Source organism: Pomacea canaliculata, linkage group LG2 (assembly GCF_003073045.1).
Source record: "Pomacea canaliculata isolate SZHN2017 linkage group LG2, ASM307304v1, whole genome shotgun sequence".
Classification (NCBI taxonomy): Eukaryota; Metazoa; Mollusca; class Gastropoda; order Architaenioglossa; family Ampullariidae; genus Pomacea; species Pomacea canaliculata.
In genome coordinates this window covers 12627459-12646844 of record NC_037591.1, presented here as the reverse complement: position 1 = coordinate 12646844, position 19386 = coordinate 12627459, and the positions used below count along the sequence as shown (strand labels likewise).

General features: G+C 40.0%; 2 protein-coding genes across 11 annotated transcripts in view; one reads left to right on the top strand and one right to left on the bottom strand.

Annotated features, from left to right (window-relative positions):
- Positions 1 to 2637: 2637 nt before the first annotated feature.
- Positions 2638 to 3660, top strand: LOC112558405 (cell death specification protein 2-like). The gene is made up of 2 exons (XM_025228897.1): positions 2638 to 2745; positions 3165 to 3660. Exons 1-2 carry the CDS (start codon positions 2649 to 2651, stop codon positions 3611 to 3613), a joined length of 546 nt encoding a protein of 181 aa, XP_025084682.1. The 5' UTR covers positions 2638 to 2648; the 3' UTR covers positions 3614 to 3660.
- Positions 3661 to 4125: 465 nt separating this feature from the next.
- LOC112557500 overlaps positions 4126 to 19386 on the bottom strand; it is a 28215-nt gene continuing 12954 nt past the window's right edge. For 6 of the 10 annotated variants that reach the window (XM_025227397.1, XM_025227405.1, XM_025227403.1 and 3 more), the window contains 21 exons: positions 17269 to 17344; positions 16405 to 16519; positions 15973 to 16038; positions 14481 to 14567; positions 13171 to 13185; positions 12183 to 12342; positions 11310 to 11383; positions 11081 to 11126; positions 10146 to 10213; positions 9739 to 9778; positions 9521 to 9543; positions 9134 to 9254; positions 8809 to 8966; positions 8192 to 8258; positions 7885 to 7946; positions 7518 to 7631; positions 7208 to 7336; positions 6705 to 6818; positions 6075 to 6143; positions 5806 to 5952; positions 4133 to 5603 (listed from right to left, as the gene is read on the bottom strand). In XM_025227397.1, coding sequence (XP_025083182.1) covers positions 5553 to 5603; positions 5806 to 5952; positions 6075 to 6143; positions 6705 to 6818; positions 7208 to 7336; positions 7518 to 7631; positions 7885 to 7946; positions 8192 to 8258; positions 8809 to 8966; positions 9134 to 9254; positions 9521 to 9543; positions 9739 to 9778; positions 10146 to 10213; positions 11081 to 11126; positions 11310 to 11383; positions 12183 to 12342; positions 13171 to 13185; positions 14481 to 14567; positions 15973 to 16038; positions 16405 to 16519; positions 17269 to 17344 — 1802 coding nt within the window. In that variant the 3' untranslated portion in view covers positions 4133 to 5552. Of the gene's footprint in view, positions 5604 to 5805; positions 5953 to 6074; positions 6144 to 6704; positions 6819 to 7207; positions 7337 to 7517; positions 7632 to 7884; positions 7947 to 8191; positions 8259 to 8808; positions 8967 to 9133; positions 9255 to 9520; positions 9544 to 9738; positions 9779 to 10145; positions 10214 to 11080; positions 11127 to 11309; positions 11384 to 12182; positions 12343 to 13170; positions 13186 to 14480; positions 14568 to 15972; positions 16039 to 16404; positions 16520 to 17268; positions 17345 to 19386 lie in introns of all 10 variants that reach the window. The other 4 variants (XM_025227398.1, XM_025227404.1, XM_025227399.1 and 1 more) reach the window with 4 other exon arrangements.

Sequence of the window (19386 nt, the reverse complement as noted above, 5' to 3'; positions counted from 1 at the left end):
ACGGACGTCAGACGCGCGAAGATAGTAAAAGCGAGTGGCGCAAGCATCCCACTCATTGGCTGGCTGACGCGCTCCTCCCCCTCCCACAGAACTATCCCTCCGCACAATGACCTTTCCCCGAATGTGCTCCGCCTCTTCTGGTCACGTGCTAATCGGTGCGCGTGAGAGGCGACATTGTTACAGTCATCTGATGCAGTTGTTACTACACGTGCCGAGTCAAGAGCCTTGGAATTTGTATCACGTAACACTTCTCTTACGAAAAAAGTCATTACTTCGTTGACCCTCGACGAGTTTGGACCTCTGTCCGCGTTACGTGGCTGTTAGTAAGCGTGAACACCACAAACTGTTGCGGCTAAACACGTGTACGTCACGTGCCTTCTTGTGACTATTTCCACAGACAGGTTTATATAATCAGCGTCACGGTTTTCAAAGGCGTTGCAGCGGAACAACACCAGGACCAAATCACAACGAGTGCGGCACACGTTATCAAGCTCCCGCCATCACTTTCCTCGACCCTCGCCTTGTCGCGTGAGTAGTCTCTGCTGTGAGAATTACATTTTTATTACTATTTTTAATTATTTTTATCTGAGGGTTCTGGTGCCATGAGGTGACTTTGCTGCAAGTTGTTATACATGCATATCTAAAAAGAAATTGGGGTTGGGGGAGGTTGATTGAGTGACAGAAAAGAGAAAATTTACAGGGGTACATTCAGTCTGAAAAGATTCCATGGAAGTTAATGGAATGAGGGTATTTCGTCAATTAAAAAAAAAAAAAAAATGCCTAGCCAAATGTTGTAGAAGACAAATCGATTTGCGACTACCAAAAGGCTAAATTCAATAATTACTGTCCGTGTTGAGACGTTAAAATCAAATGTAATGCGTATTGATCAAGTATAAAAGTCGGTTTAATAATTATCTACTATTTATTTACTGCTATAATTCTTGCGAGTTTTTGAGAGACTCATCACAATGAGTCATCAAATCATGTGATCCTGATTCCCACACCTGCCTCCTGCCTCCAAAAGATAAACAAATCTACATTTTAGAAAAGTGTCAGGGACCAGAGCATTAGTACTGAACACGTGCGAGGTCGAAAGGGTATGAATGATGGACGTTTTCCCGAATGCGTGTTTATTTTAGATGTTTTTAAAAACAAAGGAAAGAGAGGTGTGACTGAGAGCGAGAGGGGAGTCGGCGATGACAGATTGGGGGATGGAGAGTAAAGGGTGAGAGGAGGTGGAATTGGATATTTCATGGTGGGGAGAAGGGATTGGGGGAGGAGAGAGTTTTGGAAATGGCAAGAGACACTGCCGAGACAGTGTACTTGAATAGAAGAGGGATTGTGTTTATTTTGGAAGTTGTGTAAGTCGAAGTGCCATTGCCACAGTGAACTTCAATAGTAGATTGAGTAGATTTTTTTTGTGATTGTGCTAAAAGAACTATTGCCTAGACAGTGCGCCTCACTAGTGTGTTAGAAATTGTGTCAGTGGAAAGAAGGACCATTGCCAAGACAGTAAGTTTTGATAGTAGATACAGTGGATTTTGGTGAGAGTGCTAGTCAAAGAGCCATTGCAGAGACCGTGTGCCTAACTGGAGCAGAGGAACTTCGGAGCTTTTGTGACTGATTTTTTTATAGTTAGGTTTATTATTATTTTTTTATTATTAATAAACGTAGGCAGATTCGTACAGGCAAATCATTTTGTTTTAACGCGCAATTGTCCGACTCCGCTGGTGTGCACGAGGGAGTGTGAAAGAGGGACGATGGCGGTGCCGTGACAAAATGATAAATGAAATATTTAATTATACATATTAATGGCTAATACTATTGCTTAAATAATATTATTTTAAAATTACTGTCAAAGTTAAACATATGAAATTAATTTTTGGGCGCCACTTTCATGCAAAATCCCGACTGGTCGACCACACATCCTATCTTTCGCCGTCATTGCTTGTGTTGTATCAGGTCCTTCAACACGTGTTCATTAAGGTTATAAAATAAATGTGTCGTATAATAGTTGTTCTTTGTTTTATGGAGTCTTTAGTGATCACTGTGATTAAAGGCAAACTGGTTTGTAGCTTGCAGACATTTGAGTGAAAGGAGAATGGACTGCATGCAAGCTTCAACATCCACAAGTACAAATCCTCCTGCAAACTTTGGAACAACCAGCGTCCAGAACCCGATGTTCCAAGCACCCAGTGAGAACACCCACCCAAATGGGCAGTTCTACAACCAAAGCATGAGCCTGGGGACACAGCAGCTCACGCTCCTGGAGATCCTGTGTAGCGACGACATGCCATACCAAAGTATGTTCCAAGCCAGCGATCCTGGGAAAGCCGCGAGGCTAACTCCCGACATTGACCTCTCTCCTCCTATTCTTCCCCCTGACGTGATTATGTACCTTGAGTCACTACCTACACAAGACGACGAGGCAGAGCCTGCATATGGATATCAGCCTCCAGCGATGATATCGAATGCTGACGCTGCTTTTACTCCACTACCACACTATCAGCAACAGTACGAATATGGAGGTCCTCAGGGTTTCCCTGCACCCACCATGCCAAATTATGGAAGTTCTCAAAGTTTCCCTGCATCCACCAAGCCAAACTATGGAGGTCTACATTGTTTCCCTGCACCAACCATGCAAAGTTATGGAGTTCCTCAGGGTTTCGCTGCACCCACCATGCCATATCAACATCAAATGCTGGCAAAATTTTCCTTTGGCTTCTCTAGCTATTCCTGGTGCAGGTAAGAAACTCTCTTCCCTTCTCTCTCGCTATTGCCTTCTCTAATGTTTGTTGTATGTGGAAGGTGAATGAATTTACCTCATTAAGAGTTATAACGTACAGCTAAAGTTTTTGAATCAAGAGAAGATGAACATTTACAGCTAGCCATAGACTGGTTATCAGTCGTTACAAGCGCTTTTTTTCTTCCTTTTGTCTCATGTGCTCCAGCAGTCTGTACACAACGGTTGCTTAGAAAGTTGCAAACATATTCCATGTGTGTACCTGGTTCTCTCGACTATTTTTAGCACAACGAGCCCGAGATACCGTGCACAGGTTTTAGCAACCTTTATCACGTATTACTAATTTTGTTTACGTATAAAATATATGATACTTTATACATTGTATAATTTTTTTCAAATTAAAACGTTTTCTGTGTTACAGCCTCGAGTGACCCAACTTTGGCAAATGCCTCCCTGAAGCAAGTCTCCAAGCCCGATGTCAAGCACACGAGGGCCGCGAGTAAACCGATTCCCACGGAAATGAAGGACGCGAAATACAACGAGAGACGAAAGCTCAACAATCTCGCAGCCAAGTGGTCACGTGACCTGTGCAAACAGCGAATGGAGGAGCAGGTTATATGCACACGCAATCTTCAAGAGGAGCAGATTTCTCTGGATGAGGAAGAAAGAGTCCAGACACAAAGAGTACGAGACCTGTGCATCCTTCTCTATGAAGATCCAGAGGACATATTCCGTAAGGCTCCAGGTGGGCCGAAAACGCAGTTAAGCAGCAATCTGCTCACAAGAAATGAGTCCGACACGCTTGACATGAAAAGATTGTCGAAATACGTATGTCGCCTGAAATCCTTTAATAGATGTGTGAGCCAGTAAGTGGCTTTGATCGTTATCTTATTATATCAGCAGTAGTGGCAAACTGACAACCCTTTGAAGTATAATGTTTACTTATTCTGCATTTTATATATATATCTTGGATAATTTCTTTCAATGTTTTTATCACCAGGTACAGTGTATAGTATTAGTGCTAAAAAAATCTCTACTGGGCAGTTTTATTTTTTGAAGCCATGTAAACCATAGAGTAACATAATGTGGTTTATTGGATTGTTTATTTCAATATATTTCAATTGAGGAATATTTGATTAGTAGTATTGTAGGTTTAAGCTGAATGATTACTAGATTTTAAAGACTGTATTTTTTATGTCGACGTTTGTGTTCTTGGTAAGATGGTCCGCTGCATCCTGGGCTTCTAGAGTTGTAGCTACCGGAAAATGATTTGCGTCTGTGTTCTTATAGCGTATTTTAAAAAGGAACCTGAGAGTCTCGAATCTTGAATTAACCAGTTCTTTCGTTCCACATTTTAAGCATTCAAAACTGGTGTTTCAAAAGGGAGGCTCAATATTTAATATTTTTATTCAATATTCTAACAGTAACATTATAACACAAATTCCTCTCACCAAGTCGTTAGACACTTCATGCTGAATTTTCCTTTTTGATATTTCCAAAATAAATTTTACTTAACATTATGTTTTTCCTGTAGCATCATCACCTTCCTATTATTATCTGATTTAGAGCCGTAAACTGCTATCAATCGCTTAATGTCAGTCACAGTATTAACACTTACATCACATAATTTTGAACCTGTAGAAATCCAGCTGTGATTCAATCACAAAATGATCACATGTATACTGTATACTGTACAACAGAAATACTTAAAATTTTAAACCATGCAAAGTAATAACCCTGATGACACTGAACACCTTAAATATTAAGATCATTTGATTTAGAACCTCCGAAAGTTCGAATTATACGATTTTTGAGATAATAAAACCTGCTTTTAACTCACATTTCTACCTTTAAAATGTTATCATGATTGTACTAGCGTTTTGTTGACTACTGATAAAAGATAAAAATCAGTTGGCTAAGAAGCAAAGTATGATTAGCAACTAATTGATAGCGTAACACTTTATCGTTACTTTATAAACTTCTAGTGATTATTTATATAAGTAAAATTCTGGTCAACAAATAGTTTTACATAAACGCAATTATCAAATGATGTTTTATACTGTCAGCATCATAACACCAATCTGCTGGGACGTTGGGCTTCACTTTGGTAAGGGTGTTCTTCTCAACATTGAAACAGCAGATGGAGCCTTCGATTTTTATGACCAGACGAAAGGAGAGGATGGTAAGCGACCTCCATGGACGCGCGTGAAACGATCATATACTTGAATCGAAAATTTTTCTTTTTTTTTACGGCGGTATGAAAAGACGCATTTTCCCGATTACTTACTTAAGACAGGAACACAAATTTATTCAAAAACATACAAGGAGGGAAAGTCATGCTTCAGTCTGATCTGATGACCACCTGAACACAATCCAACCTGTTTAGCATCTTCTGAACACTCACATGCGTTGCATTTCGTTCTCAACCATAAAGATAGCTATCATTCAATAGTCTTTATCACAGCGTAGGTATCCGCATGCAAGGAGTATAAACTCAGTACACACGGTGAAAGGGCAATGGGCTTATTTTCTACTTAAGTTAACAGGATTACAAATCTGTACAGCTGCACATCAACATCCTTATAAAAAACCGTAAATCGCCAGAATCTGTTATTACATTTCAGTACCCCTTCGGTGATGAGAAAGATTAAATTGTTTGCTCAGTAAACTAGTACTGGGTTAGAGTCAAAATCAGGAAAAGATTAAGAGTATTTTAAGTTTAGTGAATTTATCGTCGTGCTTATTCCATCGAGGAAAAAAGAACGAGAGCTTGTGTCCGAAGGGAAGATTTCAGGAAGAAGACTTGACCTCAGTAAGCTTGTGTGGAGGTGGCGTACGGCGGAAGTGCTGGATTATGAGACTGCAAAAAACAAAAACAAAAAAAAAGAACAAAATCACCATTACATGCATTAAAACCTAGATGAGGATAATGCTTACTATCGAATGCATCATCATTTAGTGTTGTTCGTGAATGCCAAAGATTATTTGCAGACAGACTAGTAAGAGGGCGGACCAACTGACAGAGAGACAGAAATGTAGACAGAGGAAGGCAAAGCACTCACCCTGGGACTACCATCAATGGGGTACTCATATAGGTTGTTGCTGGTACTCTTCACGAGACTTTTGACGTGTCGGGGAGTGACAATGGATGCCATTTCGTGTCGGATATCATCTTCAGGATACTTCCTGCGCATGGAACCGTTTAGCTCCTGCGGGCGGTAAAGAATCGCCTCACTGAGATTCTTTTTTCTTTTACCTTCGTATCTCAACAATTTCATCGAAGAATTCTAGCAGACTTGAATAGCTAACGTAGAACCGAGAGGTAACTTACCTGAGGACTGCCTTCTCTATACCCGTAATGAAACTGGTCTCGGGTACTTAGCTCACCTTCGTTGCGGCTCTGCGGTAAGGAAACATTTCGTTAACAGCAGCAGGAATTATTTCGAAGAAAGCAGTTAAAGGATCAGATGTCAGGACAATAAGCGAAGTTTTTATTCGGATGAGGGTAGTAGGCATGGAGAAATGATTAGTCTGTACATAGCTGCTCTGAACAGCTCTTCGGGTCTTTTTATCAATACGTAAAAAGACGTCTGCGATGGGAAGGGGGAAGGGCTGATCCCCTCAACTTTTCCAACACATCAATGACTAATAAAGGGAGACGAGTGCCATACAGCCCAACACAGTGTAACCAGGCTGCTGCCCACTGTCTTCTGTGTAGAAGTTCTATTTCTATAGAACTACAGACAACCTCTCTTGTGTGTTCCCTCTTCTTGTTAGAACCTGGCGCAATAATACTAACAACTTCACTGAGGTCAAACCTGTGTTTGTCAATCTTCTAAATTGAATTCACCTATACATTTATGTGCGTGCGCCTGTCTTTCAAAACGTAAACTGAAATTATAAAACTTTATCATTCAAATGAACAAGTAATGATAATTAAAAGTACAGAATGCAAGTGTACCTGTCTCTCCATGTAGTGGAGAGTATTTTGAAGATTGGCTTTCTTGCGGATTTTAGGGTCTTTCGGCGCGCCCCCACCATGGGCTCCCCACTGATGATCAAAGACTTCAAAGTGCTATTGAAAAAGAAAAATGAAGAGAAAGATTGTGTTAAATGTTAGTGAATCATGCGGTATCTTGACACATGAGTTTGGACCTGGCCTTACATCTGTTGTATCATGCAGTTAATGACTAACTATGAAGTGAACCAACAAAGGAAAACAAAGCAATGGATGTATTGCAACACGGGAGAAGTCAGTCACTCAAAAGCCCCTTCTTATTATTTACCAAAACACCCCCAAAAATTGCCTTTTTCAGAAGACGGCCTAAAAGGAAAAGGTATTTACATGAAGGAATGTTAAGATTTTATCGTTGCCATTAATGTACGACGATATGATTGTATGACATAACACGTTTTTTATATTACTATTGTTACACGTCATGTGTTGTTTCGTTGGTCGGTTACCCGGTTCGATTCCTGTCGCTCTCGCAGTTTCTCTAGTTGTTTCGCCCTTTCTCTTTCCTCGGCTGCCTGAGTAAGGGTCTCGTAGTACTGCTTCTTCTCCGACGGGGCCACCGGCTGGTAGTTCATTTTCTGCGATGATACAATAACGTGACAACCCTTCATGTCTTTGCTGTAAGGTCACATGTTTTTTGGTTTTGTTTTTGCGTGTCATATCAGTCGTTAGTAGTTGACTAGTAAACATGCAGCACACATACGCACGTGTGTCTTATTATGAATGGGAAGTCAGGTATAGGATAACAGAGGGCCTTACTGTTTTGGAAACGTCGGAGGATCCCAGATGCTGATTGGTTAAGGCTCCCGTGATCGGGTCACGCTTGGGGTTACCCACTTGCCCCTGGCGCACAAGCTCTGCCAGTTCTGTGTCCTGCTCAGACATAGAATTAGACAGTCTACTAATCTTGCAAGAAAAATGTCTACAAATGTCAGCACGTGTGTGGGTGTGTTTGCGCGCGCGCGTTTACCTCCAGATAATTATTTGTGTGTTATTTAAGGAAAGAAGATGAAGATCATTTTTTTCTGAACACATAAACACTCTTTTTATCTATAGCTCCCTGAGTAATATTGAGCTAACGCTGATGTAAACATAGTTTATGCGGAACTCTGTGAATAATACTCACTGCCTGTCTTAATCGGCGTTCTTCGTCTTCTTTCTGTCTGTGTTGCTCTTCCATTAGAGATTCTGCAAAAACAAAAGAGCAAATTGTTGTCACCCACAACAAACCAGAATGATTACAGAAGGGAGAAGATGGAAACATGTGCGCTGTGTAATAAACGTGAAGCGAAAGTCACACTAAAACTGCTCAAGAAAAGGTCACACCAAGCAGGACAAGAAAAATTCATGTCACAATAGCTCAAGAGAAAGTTACATCCAAATAACACAAGAGAAAATAACATCAAATCAGCACAAGAGAAGGCGACACATACTCAAATCTTGCAACATGACTTCCTTCATCCGGACTGTCTGCCTCTGTTGTGTGGACTCCAGCTTTGTCTGAGGATCATCAATAATAATAATAGTCATCATCATCATCATCATGATACATAATCAGCTGTCTCTAAGGCATATGGGGTCCTATACCCTTCTGACTAATAGGCTATCAACATCCCCTCTTCCCCGACGATGCTTTACAAAGACAGCCGATGAATGCAACAAGAAATTGTTTTAACAAAGTGATGTATTCTCGTTTGTAAATGAGCTGTTCAATTTTTAATTGATGCTGAATCACTCTTTCATTGTATCGCCAGCGAAAGTTCTTTCCAACGTTCGCATGGGCTTTCGATTTTTTTCCCCCCAATTTTCAGATGACATGTTTTCATGTACATGTTACAAATGGTGTTATATCATCATCCGTACTGTGTGCCTCTGTCATGTGGACTCATCTGCCAATCAGACCCGTTCTTAGTGCTAAAGGCCCGTAATTATAAAGCGAGGGTAAGTCTAACAGTGTCTCTTCCAGGTAAACTGGCCAAATAGTGACCATTAAGATAAACATGTCACTCACTCCGTGCGATTAAGAAACGAACTCTGTTCGGCTTTGTACCTTTCCTTCAAAGTTACCAAAGATGTTTGTGACCCTGTTTCCCCATCGATCTCTGATTGGAGCGCCACCTCCAGGTTTGCCAAACGGATCGTAAATCGGGTTGTCGTCATCTGGCAAAGAATATATCTTGCCAGGGATCTCTTCACGAATCTTTGCCTCTGTGTTTAAAAAAAAAAAAGGTGGGGAGTCAATTCGTGAATTTACAGAGTACGAGAGTTAGTATACATTAATTAAACCAGGTATAATTGTAGAATGAATTTAGTAAAGCTTGTAAGTCTGTCAGTTAACGTTTATTTTCTGTCCTCACTGATTACTTTTCTGTTACCTCCCGTGTCATCTCTGATCATGGTAGTCGGGAAACGAGTGATGGGTTTTCCGTGGTAGTCCCTCACCGGAGCGCCGGCCCCTCCCCTGGTGGCATCAAGGTCGAGGCTACGTTTTTCCTGCTTAAGAGTCACGGATATTAATATTGTTCTTAAATACTTCGGGATACGAGCTCAGTATGGCTGTAGATTTGTCTTTTTATCGGCTGCCATGGTCCCTCATATCAGACAGGTGTGCAAACACCATTTTTGGTAGTCTAGTGGAGTCAAATAATATATTCGTAATGAATTCTAGCAGAAAATGATTTCTCAGCTTAGTGAAGTGTTATTTTGAGCAATATGTCTGAGAAAAACTATAATTTTGGAATAATTGTAAGTTAGGTACTCACCTCCAAACGAGGAAATTCGTTACCTGAAACCCAATAGCATAATGGGATGAAGATTTAACGTCACTCACTCGCTCAGACGCACTAAGGTCCTCACACATGAATATACTGATAAACCATAATGATGAAATTTAACGAGAAGACATGTAAAGATAAACAAGAACTAGAAACATTAGTCCAAGAGATAGGTTTTAGCTTACCGAAACTTTATGTTTACTTACTAAAGCTATAAGACGGTCCGGAAGGCGACCACGAACGCCGCTGTAAAAAATAAATACAGACACAAATACCAGACAGGCGATGGAATTGAGCGCATTTTAAAAATGAAGTTAAAAGTCAAAATGAAATTTTCATGATAAAATCGAGAATTTATTGTAGAACAGACACATAACATCAAATATTTATCTTCTCACATCGTAAAGACTAAACGTGGAACATAAGGCAAACGATGACAAGCAACGTCATGGTGTAAGACAGAGAGCAACGACAAACAACGGCAATTAAAGGAGAGAGAAAAGGAAGGAAATACATAACGAATCAAAGAAAAAAAGACTGGAAAACAAGAATAAGGAGATGATAGAGTTAAAAAAGAAAGAAACAAACGAAGAAGACTCATACAGATGCTCACTTTCAGTTTATCATTCCTAAGATCATGTGAAGGTCTGCCGATGGTCCCTCGCGTCGTTTCGTTCCACGCTGTGTCACGAAACAAAAACTGTGCAAACTCTGGTCTATCAATTGATAACAATATGGACTTAAGTAGCACATTCAACATTTTTTAAAAAGCGGGATTCACAATAGACGAGACTGGTGTCGGTACACTGCTGTAGCGTGATATGCTTCGAGCTAGAGGAGTTTCCGAAAAGTCTCTGCATATTATAATAATAAGATAAAAAAATCAAAATACAAGTTCACAATAAAATGATGACAATATCCTTAATTTAAAAAAATAGTCTAAAGAGAAAAATCACGTGATCAAGCGGGCTTTTTTATTAAGTAAAATGGTGGCTAAACTTATTCGCATGGCTCTGTTTAAAATACGCAACTGAGCCTGTGTATAGTTTGAACAACGTATGGCTCTTCTGGTCATATTTGACAATAATAGCTACTTGTTTCATCGGTGATCGATGGCCTTTTGTGGTTGGGACGATTTGACTTTTCTGTCTTGGGACGAAATAGACCTACGTGGGACGCACTGACTTCTGGAGTGGGACGAAATGGTAGGGGCGAAATGGTTTTGGGTTGAAATCATAAACATATCTCGTTTTTTTCTATTTCTTTCTTTCTTTCTCTTTCTCATACTTTCTCTCTATCACACACACACACACACACACACACACACACACACACACACAAACACAACATATTAATGGCTATTATAAAAGTTTTAAATTGACATTGACTAAAATGTTGTGTATGCTCTGACTGACAACCAAACAAACAACTGACCGACCTACCGACCGACCAACTAACCGGCCGACCCGAAAAAAAAAAACAACAACAAAATAAACAAAACAAAAAAACACAACCAAAAATAAACCAAAGTCGTGGATGTCAACTTACACGCAGTTTCACGTGCGGTGGTCGATTGATCTCTGGGACTCTTAAGCTGAAAAGAAAAATTGTCAAAACTCCTGTAAAGATTCTTTAATTGTATCTTCCATCCTTACCGTTATTTCCAAATCAAAATACGCTCGCGTCAACACGCGAACAAATGATCCCATTTATTAACATTATTCGATTGTTAACTGATATAAATTCTCATTGTCAAGAATTACGAATTTGCACATACACTTTCCAGTTCTCTCCTTAACTGGCGAAGCTTTTCCTCAGATTCGGCTAGCTTCTTCTCCTCTGTTGTTATGCCTAAAATTTTGAGGAAAAAAATATCAGCTGAATGTAATTTGTAAAATAAAAGTTACAAGAACAATCAACAGAAACTGTCAAAATCTGAACCAGCAAGCATAACAGACGAGCTAAGGACGGGGAAACATTATAGAGGTAAGGAAAAACAACAACAACAACAACAGATGACAGGTCCATACACTAGAGCACATGCACTGTGTAAGTAAACGCTATGGTCGGTATAGCAGAAAGAAGACTAAAGTATCCATTTCAATATATCCCATAACTATGAAAGTTAAGGTCACACAGGATTTATTTATATTTCATTAGCATATGTGTATCCAGGGCCACCGAGAGCCAGCACGGGAACAGGAGCAGGTGACTTTTGTAATCAGTGTAATTAATAATTGTAAATTGTTTTCCCAGTATATAATATGCTTACAATTCTATTATCAGTATCTACATTTCATTCAGTTACATAATATAGACTGCAAACATTAGGACTATGATCTACTCCACTACTGGAACATAGAGCTGTTTACACGTGAGTGGTTAGTAAATGAGGGAACATGATGATAAAGGATCAAACTTGTTTCATCCCAGAATGAGAAATGTTATGTCAACTTTTCTTCAAACGAAAAGGACAAGGAAAAGAAGAAAAAAAATCAACTTATCAAGACCACCACCTCCCTTTAGGCCTGTCTTTATCTTGTATAAACAATGTCTCGGTCCTTTTTCTTTATTATTAGAATGATGACGTCGCTGCATGTATACAGTCAAGGGACGTAAGAAGGTGGAGCAGGAGTAGTCTAGTCGTTACCTGTTTGTCGTTCCTGCCCGGCCTGACCTGCATGACCTTTAGAGCGGTAGGCGCCATATCGCGGGTCAGGCAGGGACTGAAGACTTGGCGAGCCGTCCTGCCGCACCACTGTGCCCCCTGGACCGCCAAGCGTGTCGATGAACAGATCATGACTTTTAGGCTGTACGACAAATGCGACAAGAAATAGGAAATAACTGATCACAATCAAACTTAAAACGGGGAGAGAAAAAGTGAGAAATATGAAAGTGTTAAGAAAGGAGGAGAGATGTTCAAAGAGAATAATAATAATAAAAGGCGCGCCAATAGCATCATAACTGTCTATATATAGTGTCTCAACTAAGTCTGGTTGTTGCTCATAGCTTTATAGACGTTTTACGTGTAAAGCTCCTTTCAAATTAGTATTGTAACAGACGGGAAATATGTAATAACATTTTGGGGAAAAGTAAAGGATAAAACGAAATGACAACGTATCAGTTATAGTGTTTCTCCATTGTTATAAATAAATCATAATCATCATAATCATCATAATCATCATCATCATCATCATCATCATCATCATCATCAATCATGGTGTAGATAATATTGAAAAGTAGATTCGTTATTTATTAAGGTTTAAATCTGTGAACAAGACTAGCGCAGTGACTCTGGACCTAGATCTCGCACTTATGTGAACAACATTTGCAAGCGCCAAATACCACGTGCGACTAACTAGGGCAGTTCGCGTGCGCGTGCACACACACATACATACATACAGAGAGAAATAACTCACGTCAAAAACTTTGTTCCAGTTACGCAACATCTAGTATGCAGGTAAAGGCATGCATACACATACGCTAACACTAACTCTCGTATTCACACCCACGCACCCACTCCACCTCCCTCCCAATCACAGCCTCACACTAGCACAAATCACTAGCAACTATTCAATATGTTCAAAGAAAAAGCTTTCTGTGCAAACACATTTACAGACACCACGACTTAATGTTACCAGGTGATAACTGGGCTGCAAAAGAAATTGTCAAACAGATAAATTCACACGGACGAACGTTATTTGTTGCAGGAGTTGTTTTGTAATCATTTCAGTGGCATGCATAAATGTGCGTTGTAAGTGTGGATATTGCGGGCTATGTTGATCGTAAACATATTTGTGCTGCACAAGAAACATAACAAGATCATCGCTTCAGACACTTCGTAACCACGGAAATAATAAAAAACACAACTTCAAACACGCAACCAATATAAAGTAAGTTAAACCTGATAATAAAAAAGAGCCTTGATCCCTACAGAAAATTATATTTACAAAGGTAACAAAAAGGAGCAAGTGTTGCAAATAGTTTGTTTCATAATGTAACAGAAGATTCCTTTGTTTTGTTTCTTAAAATAATTTATTTCTAATCTTTATGCTCAAGTCTGGATTCAACAAAAGAGAACTAATTCTTACAACAGTTAACAAATATTTTAATATTTAACTATCCTTTGAGTAGATGTGAGCGTCTCTAGAAACCGAAATGGTAAGCAGCAGACAACACTGCTTTCTCTTCACAAAGTAGTATATAAGATACCTCAGACACGAGGAGGGGGAGAATTTGTGTTTTACACCGAGCCAGCAACTAAGTGTATATCACGGAAAGGCAACCAGCCCTGTAAACAGATGCCACGTGCAGACAAAGAACAGCGTGCCCGAGACGAGAGCTGAACCCAGGACAACTAACTTTCACTGTATTGGTGACAGGCGCAAGTCGTTGCGCCACCGGACCGCCCTTTGTGACGAACCACAAGAAAATGGAACTGATGTTTGAGAAAACGTTTAACATTCCAGCTAGACCAACGAGATGATCTACACTTATCATTTTGAGGTACTAAAGGGTTAACTTTCTAGTAGTACAATCCTTGCAGAGCAGGGACAAACACTACACCTGTCTTTGGCGGTGAAAAAGTTTTGATGTACCCGTACAAACTTGTTAAAGAAAGAAAAGTGCAGTTTTAAAGGTACATGCTATACAGGGGTTCCAGATCAATCACCAGAACACACACACATACACATGGAACGCAAGGATATGTGCAGACAGGTCTGAAAAGCACATCACAGACAAGTCTCTTTGAACTACAAACTAAATACATTCCACAGAATTGTGACTGACTAAACGACACTCACTTTACATATTAATCTTTATCCGCTAATTGAGGCATTTCATACTAGACGCACATATCGGGCATTTCATTTAAGGGTCATTTCATAGTAGAGGAACATAGCGGCCGTATGATCAGAGGGGAGAGAAGGATGAAGAAACCACCCACCGGCTTCATGGTCGGCCTAGATAACTGATTGTGGCTGGAGGTTAGATCCTCTTCCATGAACTTCCGTCGTCTGGTGTCGTTGTCCGGCTTATGAAAAACGTCAATAACCTTTACTGCTCCCATTAAATATTGCCAAAGTCTCAGAACATCTTACTGTTAGGGCACTTACATATATGTGTAGAATATATCGGCATTAAAAACCGACAAAGAAGCTGGTACATTAACAGATTCCTAAGCGAATTCGTAAACTATTGAAAAAATAGTCGCTGGTATATTTGAGAGTAAATGAATGAAAAAAAAAAATTTAAGACCCAACATTGTCAAATGTAAGTGCATCCCTCCTTGCATGTTGCTGCTTTGAACGTATGTTTTTACTCGATAATCGTTTTTAAAAATGTTACTGGCAAAGCAGAGAGGACAGCAAACACAGAACAGCGCTGCTATCAACTTCCTCTCACAATATAGGTTGGTATAGTGTCTGCAAAAGTCTTGTCTTGACCAGAGAGGGAAGAGTGAGAGAGCAAGAAAACTTGACACTTAATACTTGTAATGAATGTAATAAATGTTATTGACTTCTGTTATTGACTTCTTCATCACGACACGGGGAGAAAGAAAGAGATCTTCGGATTAAGAAACTTCATTACAGAAATATTTTCTCATCTTATGTTTTTCTGTACGTCATTTAGTAATTAGTCAGAGCCACACGCTGTCAGCTGTTACTAAAACACTCCAGAGTCAAACCACACTGTTTTAAATCAGCGCAAGCATTTCACACACCATCTAACTGATTAAAACAATTTTTTGATTAGAAAGTTTTTGAGGCCCCGCTGGAAGAAACCTGAGTTGGCTACCCGCTTTTGCCACCACCTCATGTGACCAGCACCAAGAAGTGTATACAAAGAAAAACATCAAAGTAGATGTAAAATAAAAATTTACCACGTGACTTCTCCTTTGTGTAGTTGTTGCTTTTCTTGTTACTGACATAATGTTTCATAAATACTATTATTAATGCTGCAAAAAGGTGAAACAAGACACTTGAAGAAAAACTGTTTTTACCGATTACTTAAGTATCATTCTTAGCGGGATCTTTATTAAGGCAAGTTCGGAAATAGCTTAGACTCTCTAATTCACTGGTCTTGTAATTTTTATTCGATCTCCTGAAACAGTTTTTCTTAAATATGTTTTTCAACCAGATTGTTTAAATCGTGAGCGACAGCTTAGAGGATTGTAGGAAAAAAAAAAGATGTCAAGTTTGAAGACTCGAATATGCAAATAAATTCGACTGAAATAAGGCAAAGTATGAACAATAAAAACACTTTTCAAGTCATGTATACTTTTTATAAGCTTTTCAACAGGGAACTTTTAAGTTACTGCTATCGTTTTCCCAACAGTAATTCCAGCAGACCAATAAATAATACTGAATAGCCAAGAAGCAATCCAGCACAACTTCTTCGACACCATTTTAACCCCTTCACTACAAATCTTCAGTTACCTTCGGGGCTCCGTGACCGCGGTTAAAGCGATCCCAAGGAAACTGGGTGGTGGAGACTTGATGGTCCTACACACACATACAATCGTACATCTTAGTAACTTTGAGTGGGTACATACATAGTTGACTACATGTGTACTGTCTTCAGCCGTCGACGTAAAGACAGCTTCACGTGACGGGATTTACAAAGCTGGTTCTATAAGTATAACATCCCCAAAACAATAGTTGCTCTTTATGCTCAAATTTACACATGACTGCGAGAAGAGGTTAAAGAAGAGGATCGTCTTTGACATTTTTTCCGGATGTTTTTTTGCTATTTTGATTAACTATCATGAATAATTCCTTTCTCATCAGCCACGTAAACGTTTCTTTTCCGAATGAACTACAAAGATTTAATTTTTTTGTCGTTTATGACGCACAACTCTTGTCAGTTACCCTCGTTTTTCCTTCATCTTGCTGTTGGTGCCGAATTTTCTGCTCATGCTTGTACTTCATCATGTCTTCTTCCACTTCGTTCTGCAGCTGTCTCATCTGCTGGGAGTCAGGCGACCTGTGAGACAGGCGACAAGACACAAGACAATGAAGATGGTTGTAGGGCAACAGGAAGAATGCAAAATAAACCCTCAGGAAAAATACAACTTTGCTAAAGCAGAAAACGTGTGGCATGTCATAAAACGAGTTATGGATCTGAAATGTGCTTTAGATAAAGATACACGAAGGTCTCATGGAAATCGTGCTCAGTTTGGTACAATCTTCCTTACCCGAACAGTTGAACAGAAACTGGATGCAAGTTACGGTCGGGACAGGCTGTTTCTACTTTGATCAACAGTTTTCAAAGGAAGTAGGATATAACTCTGTCCTTATAAATTACTGAGTCTGACATAAATATTGTTCTGCGGCGCTATACATTATTTTTGAATACATTGTCCACACGTTTATTTGGTGTCCTCAAAAATAATCTCTCGTTATAATTATTTTAAAGTGAACTTAAGAATACCCTATGCTAAATTTTTCATTCGATGATTGGGTATGATTTTCAAATTGGTATGAAATCATTACCTTCCTAATAACGATTTGCAGTGTCTGAACATTAATTTATTCTCCCTATTCAGGGCTCTTGTCATCAACATTTGCCGTAACGAGATGTCTTTAGAGTTCTTTCTGTGATGACCAATACTGGCGAGTGTTGGTGAGAAATGGTGAGTGCTGGTGTAATAAGCTGGCGATCGTTGGTGAACGTTAGTAAGAAACGGCGAGTGAGGTGTGCTGACAAGTTTGCCCTCCATCCCTAATACTTACCTATTCATGCTCAAGAGATCACGTGATGAGACAAGGGGCTGGGAACCCCTTAAATCGTCGCCACCTGTAGGCCGGGCTGAAATCAAAGACGAGCAGTTATCAGGCATGAACAGACGCGCACCTCATCGAGAAGTTACCTACATTCATCAGAAATCAGACCCTACCCCTCATTACTCCCATTTCTTCGATACTACAACTGCCAGCGCGACGGGCCACGTGACTGAATCGACATGTTTCATCTCGGGCAACACGAACAACATCCATTGTGGTTAAACTTGTTTTCAAAGAACTTTGGTGTGGCATACCCAGAAGACTCGGGCAAAGGCTATATGCAATATATATATATTAAAATTAAAATGCCAGTAAACGACTCACGACGGTACTAGGAGAGATACACCGACTACAGATGTATTGACTGCACTACGTCATTTTCACGTCGTTTACTGGCGGTTGACAGAAACCGTTGCCTTTAATGTAAATATATCATACATATACTATTTGGTCTATACGTTTGAGTCAGGCAGACTCCTGGCAACGGGTGGTTGCATTTTATTACGTATTTATTTGACAGCTCCGGTAGATAGCCCAGAAATAATTCGTTTGACACTTTTCTCATTTAACAACAGCTGCAACTGTATACAAGTCTTTCAGGGAAGTCTGCTTCGGATACTCATAACAGTTTTGGCAGAGATACATCGATCATTCCTGTATTCAGAACTTTGTTAAAGTTGCCAGGACGATCTGCTCAACAAATCAAAGAGGTGTCGATATGTTTTGCAAAGCGGCGACATACATGGGCCCAGACCTGCAATCCTCGTGACTTGACATGACACAACATGCGTTCAGGCATTTGAAACAAAGACAATACAAACATTCTGTATGATGTAAACAAGAGCAGCTGTGGTGGATCGTTTTCGAAGTAATACGTTGCACGCCAGGTAAAATAAAATAAATAACTAGGGTTGCTAGCGACGCCTACAGGCGCCAGAATTCAGCGTCAGCCTGGTCATACGGGAACCATTACAGAGCTAATTATTGGTGTTAGTCAAGGCGTATCGATGACGACACGCACTGGTTAGCAGATCATCTACCGATGTTAGCTGCGGCCCCAGAACATCGATAGATGCAGCTTTTCAGCCAGCCAACTCGCGGTAATTCGATCAAGCCGCAACGATCAGATTCCCGCCATGTGCTGGATCTGCTATTTGTCTTCCAGTGCGAGGTCTTCGATTTTCAGTCACCCAAGCAGAGTGTACAAGAGACGCCCAGGGCCATGGACAACTGATAAAAACTTACTACAACTAAAAATCCTCCTCCTCGCCATCATCGTCGTCGTCATCATCATCGTCATCGTCGTCATCATCATCCGTCATCGTCTTTATTAATCGATGTCTTCACTTAAGAAAGGTTAAATCTGGAAGTATATACATCTACGACCGGCATGGCGGAAGATGGTATAGGAAAGCTCCGCATTTTGGTTAAAGCAAAAGAAGTTTCATCCGTATCTTTTTGTCTGCTTTCTGGATGCTAATAATTTACAGCTGTGCAGTAGAAGAAGTAAAAAAAAGTAACTGAATTAAAATGTAATTTATTTTTTCGTCTAAATAGGAGAGACTGCTTGACCACACAGCAACGCGCCCCTTGTTTTCGGATAAGAGAGTTTCAACTCTTACAGTACAGTTATCGAGAATTAACCACTTACGATCTGGAAAATGTCCAATAAAAGCGTGATAGGAAACTTCCGAGGTGAAATTTATTGCTGATTTTCTCTTCTTTTGCTCAGTAGCCAGGTCGCGTCGAACTACTCAATCGCCGTTGGTAAACCGCAACTGGTGTATTTTCTCTTATACTTTACCTTGCTCCCCCAAGTCGTCGTGACCGAGTGGATTAGATGTCCATTGGGATCATCCCACACAGGTTCGAATCCTGTCCGCGACGAAGTTTTTATTTATTTATTTATTTTTTATATTATATTTTTTGTGTGTACTGACAAAGTGTGAAACACCTGCAAGACCCATTCCATGCGTTTCCACAATATTTAGACGGTAATAACCGAGTTTTTGTCCGCCCACATTGACATGGAGCTATTGACAAGTTGATTGATGAAGCATGTTGAGC

Excerpts from the sequence above, each read along its gene's own strand:
- LOC112558405 (XM_025228897.1), top strand. The coding sequence starts at position 2,649 with ATGGAGTTCCTCAGGGTTTCGCTGCACCCACCATGCCATATCAACATC. Across the intron at positions 2,746-3,164 it reads TCTAGCTATTCCTGGTGCAG|CCTCGAGTGACCCAACTTTG; the intron begins GTAAGAAACTCT and ends TCTGTGTTACAG.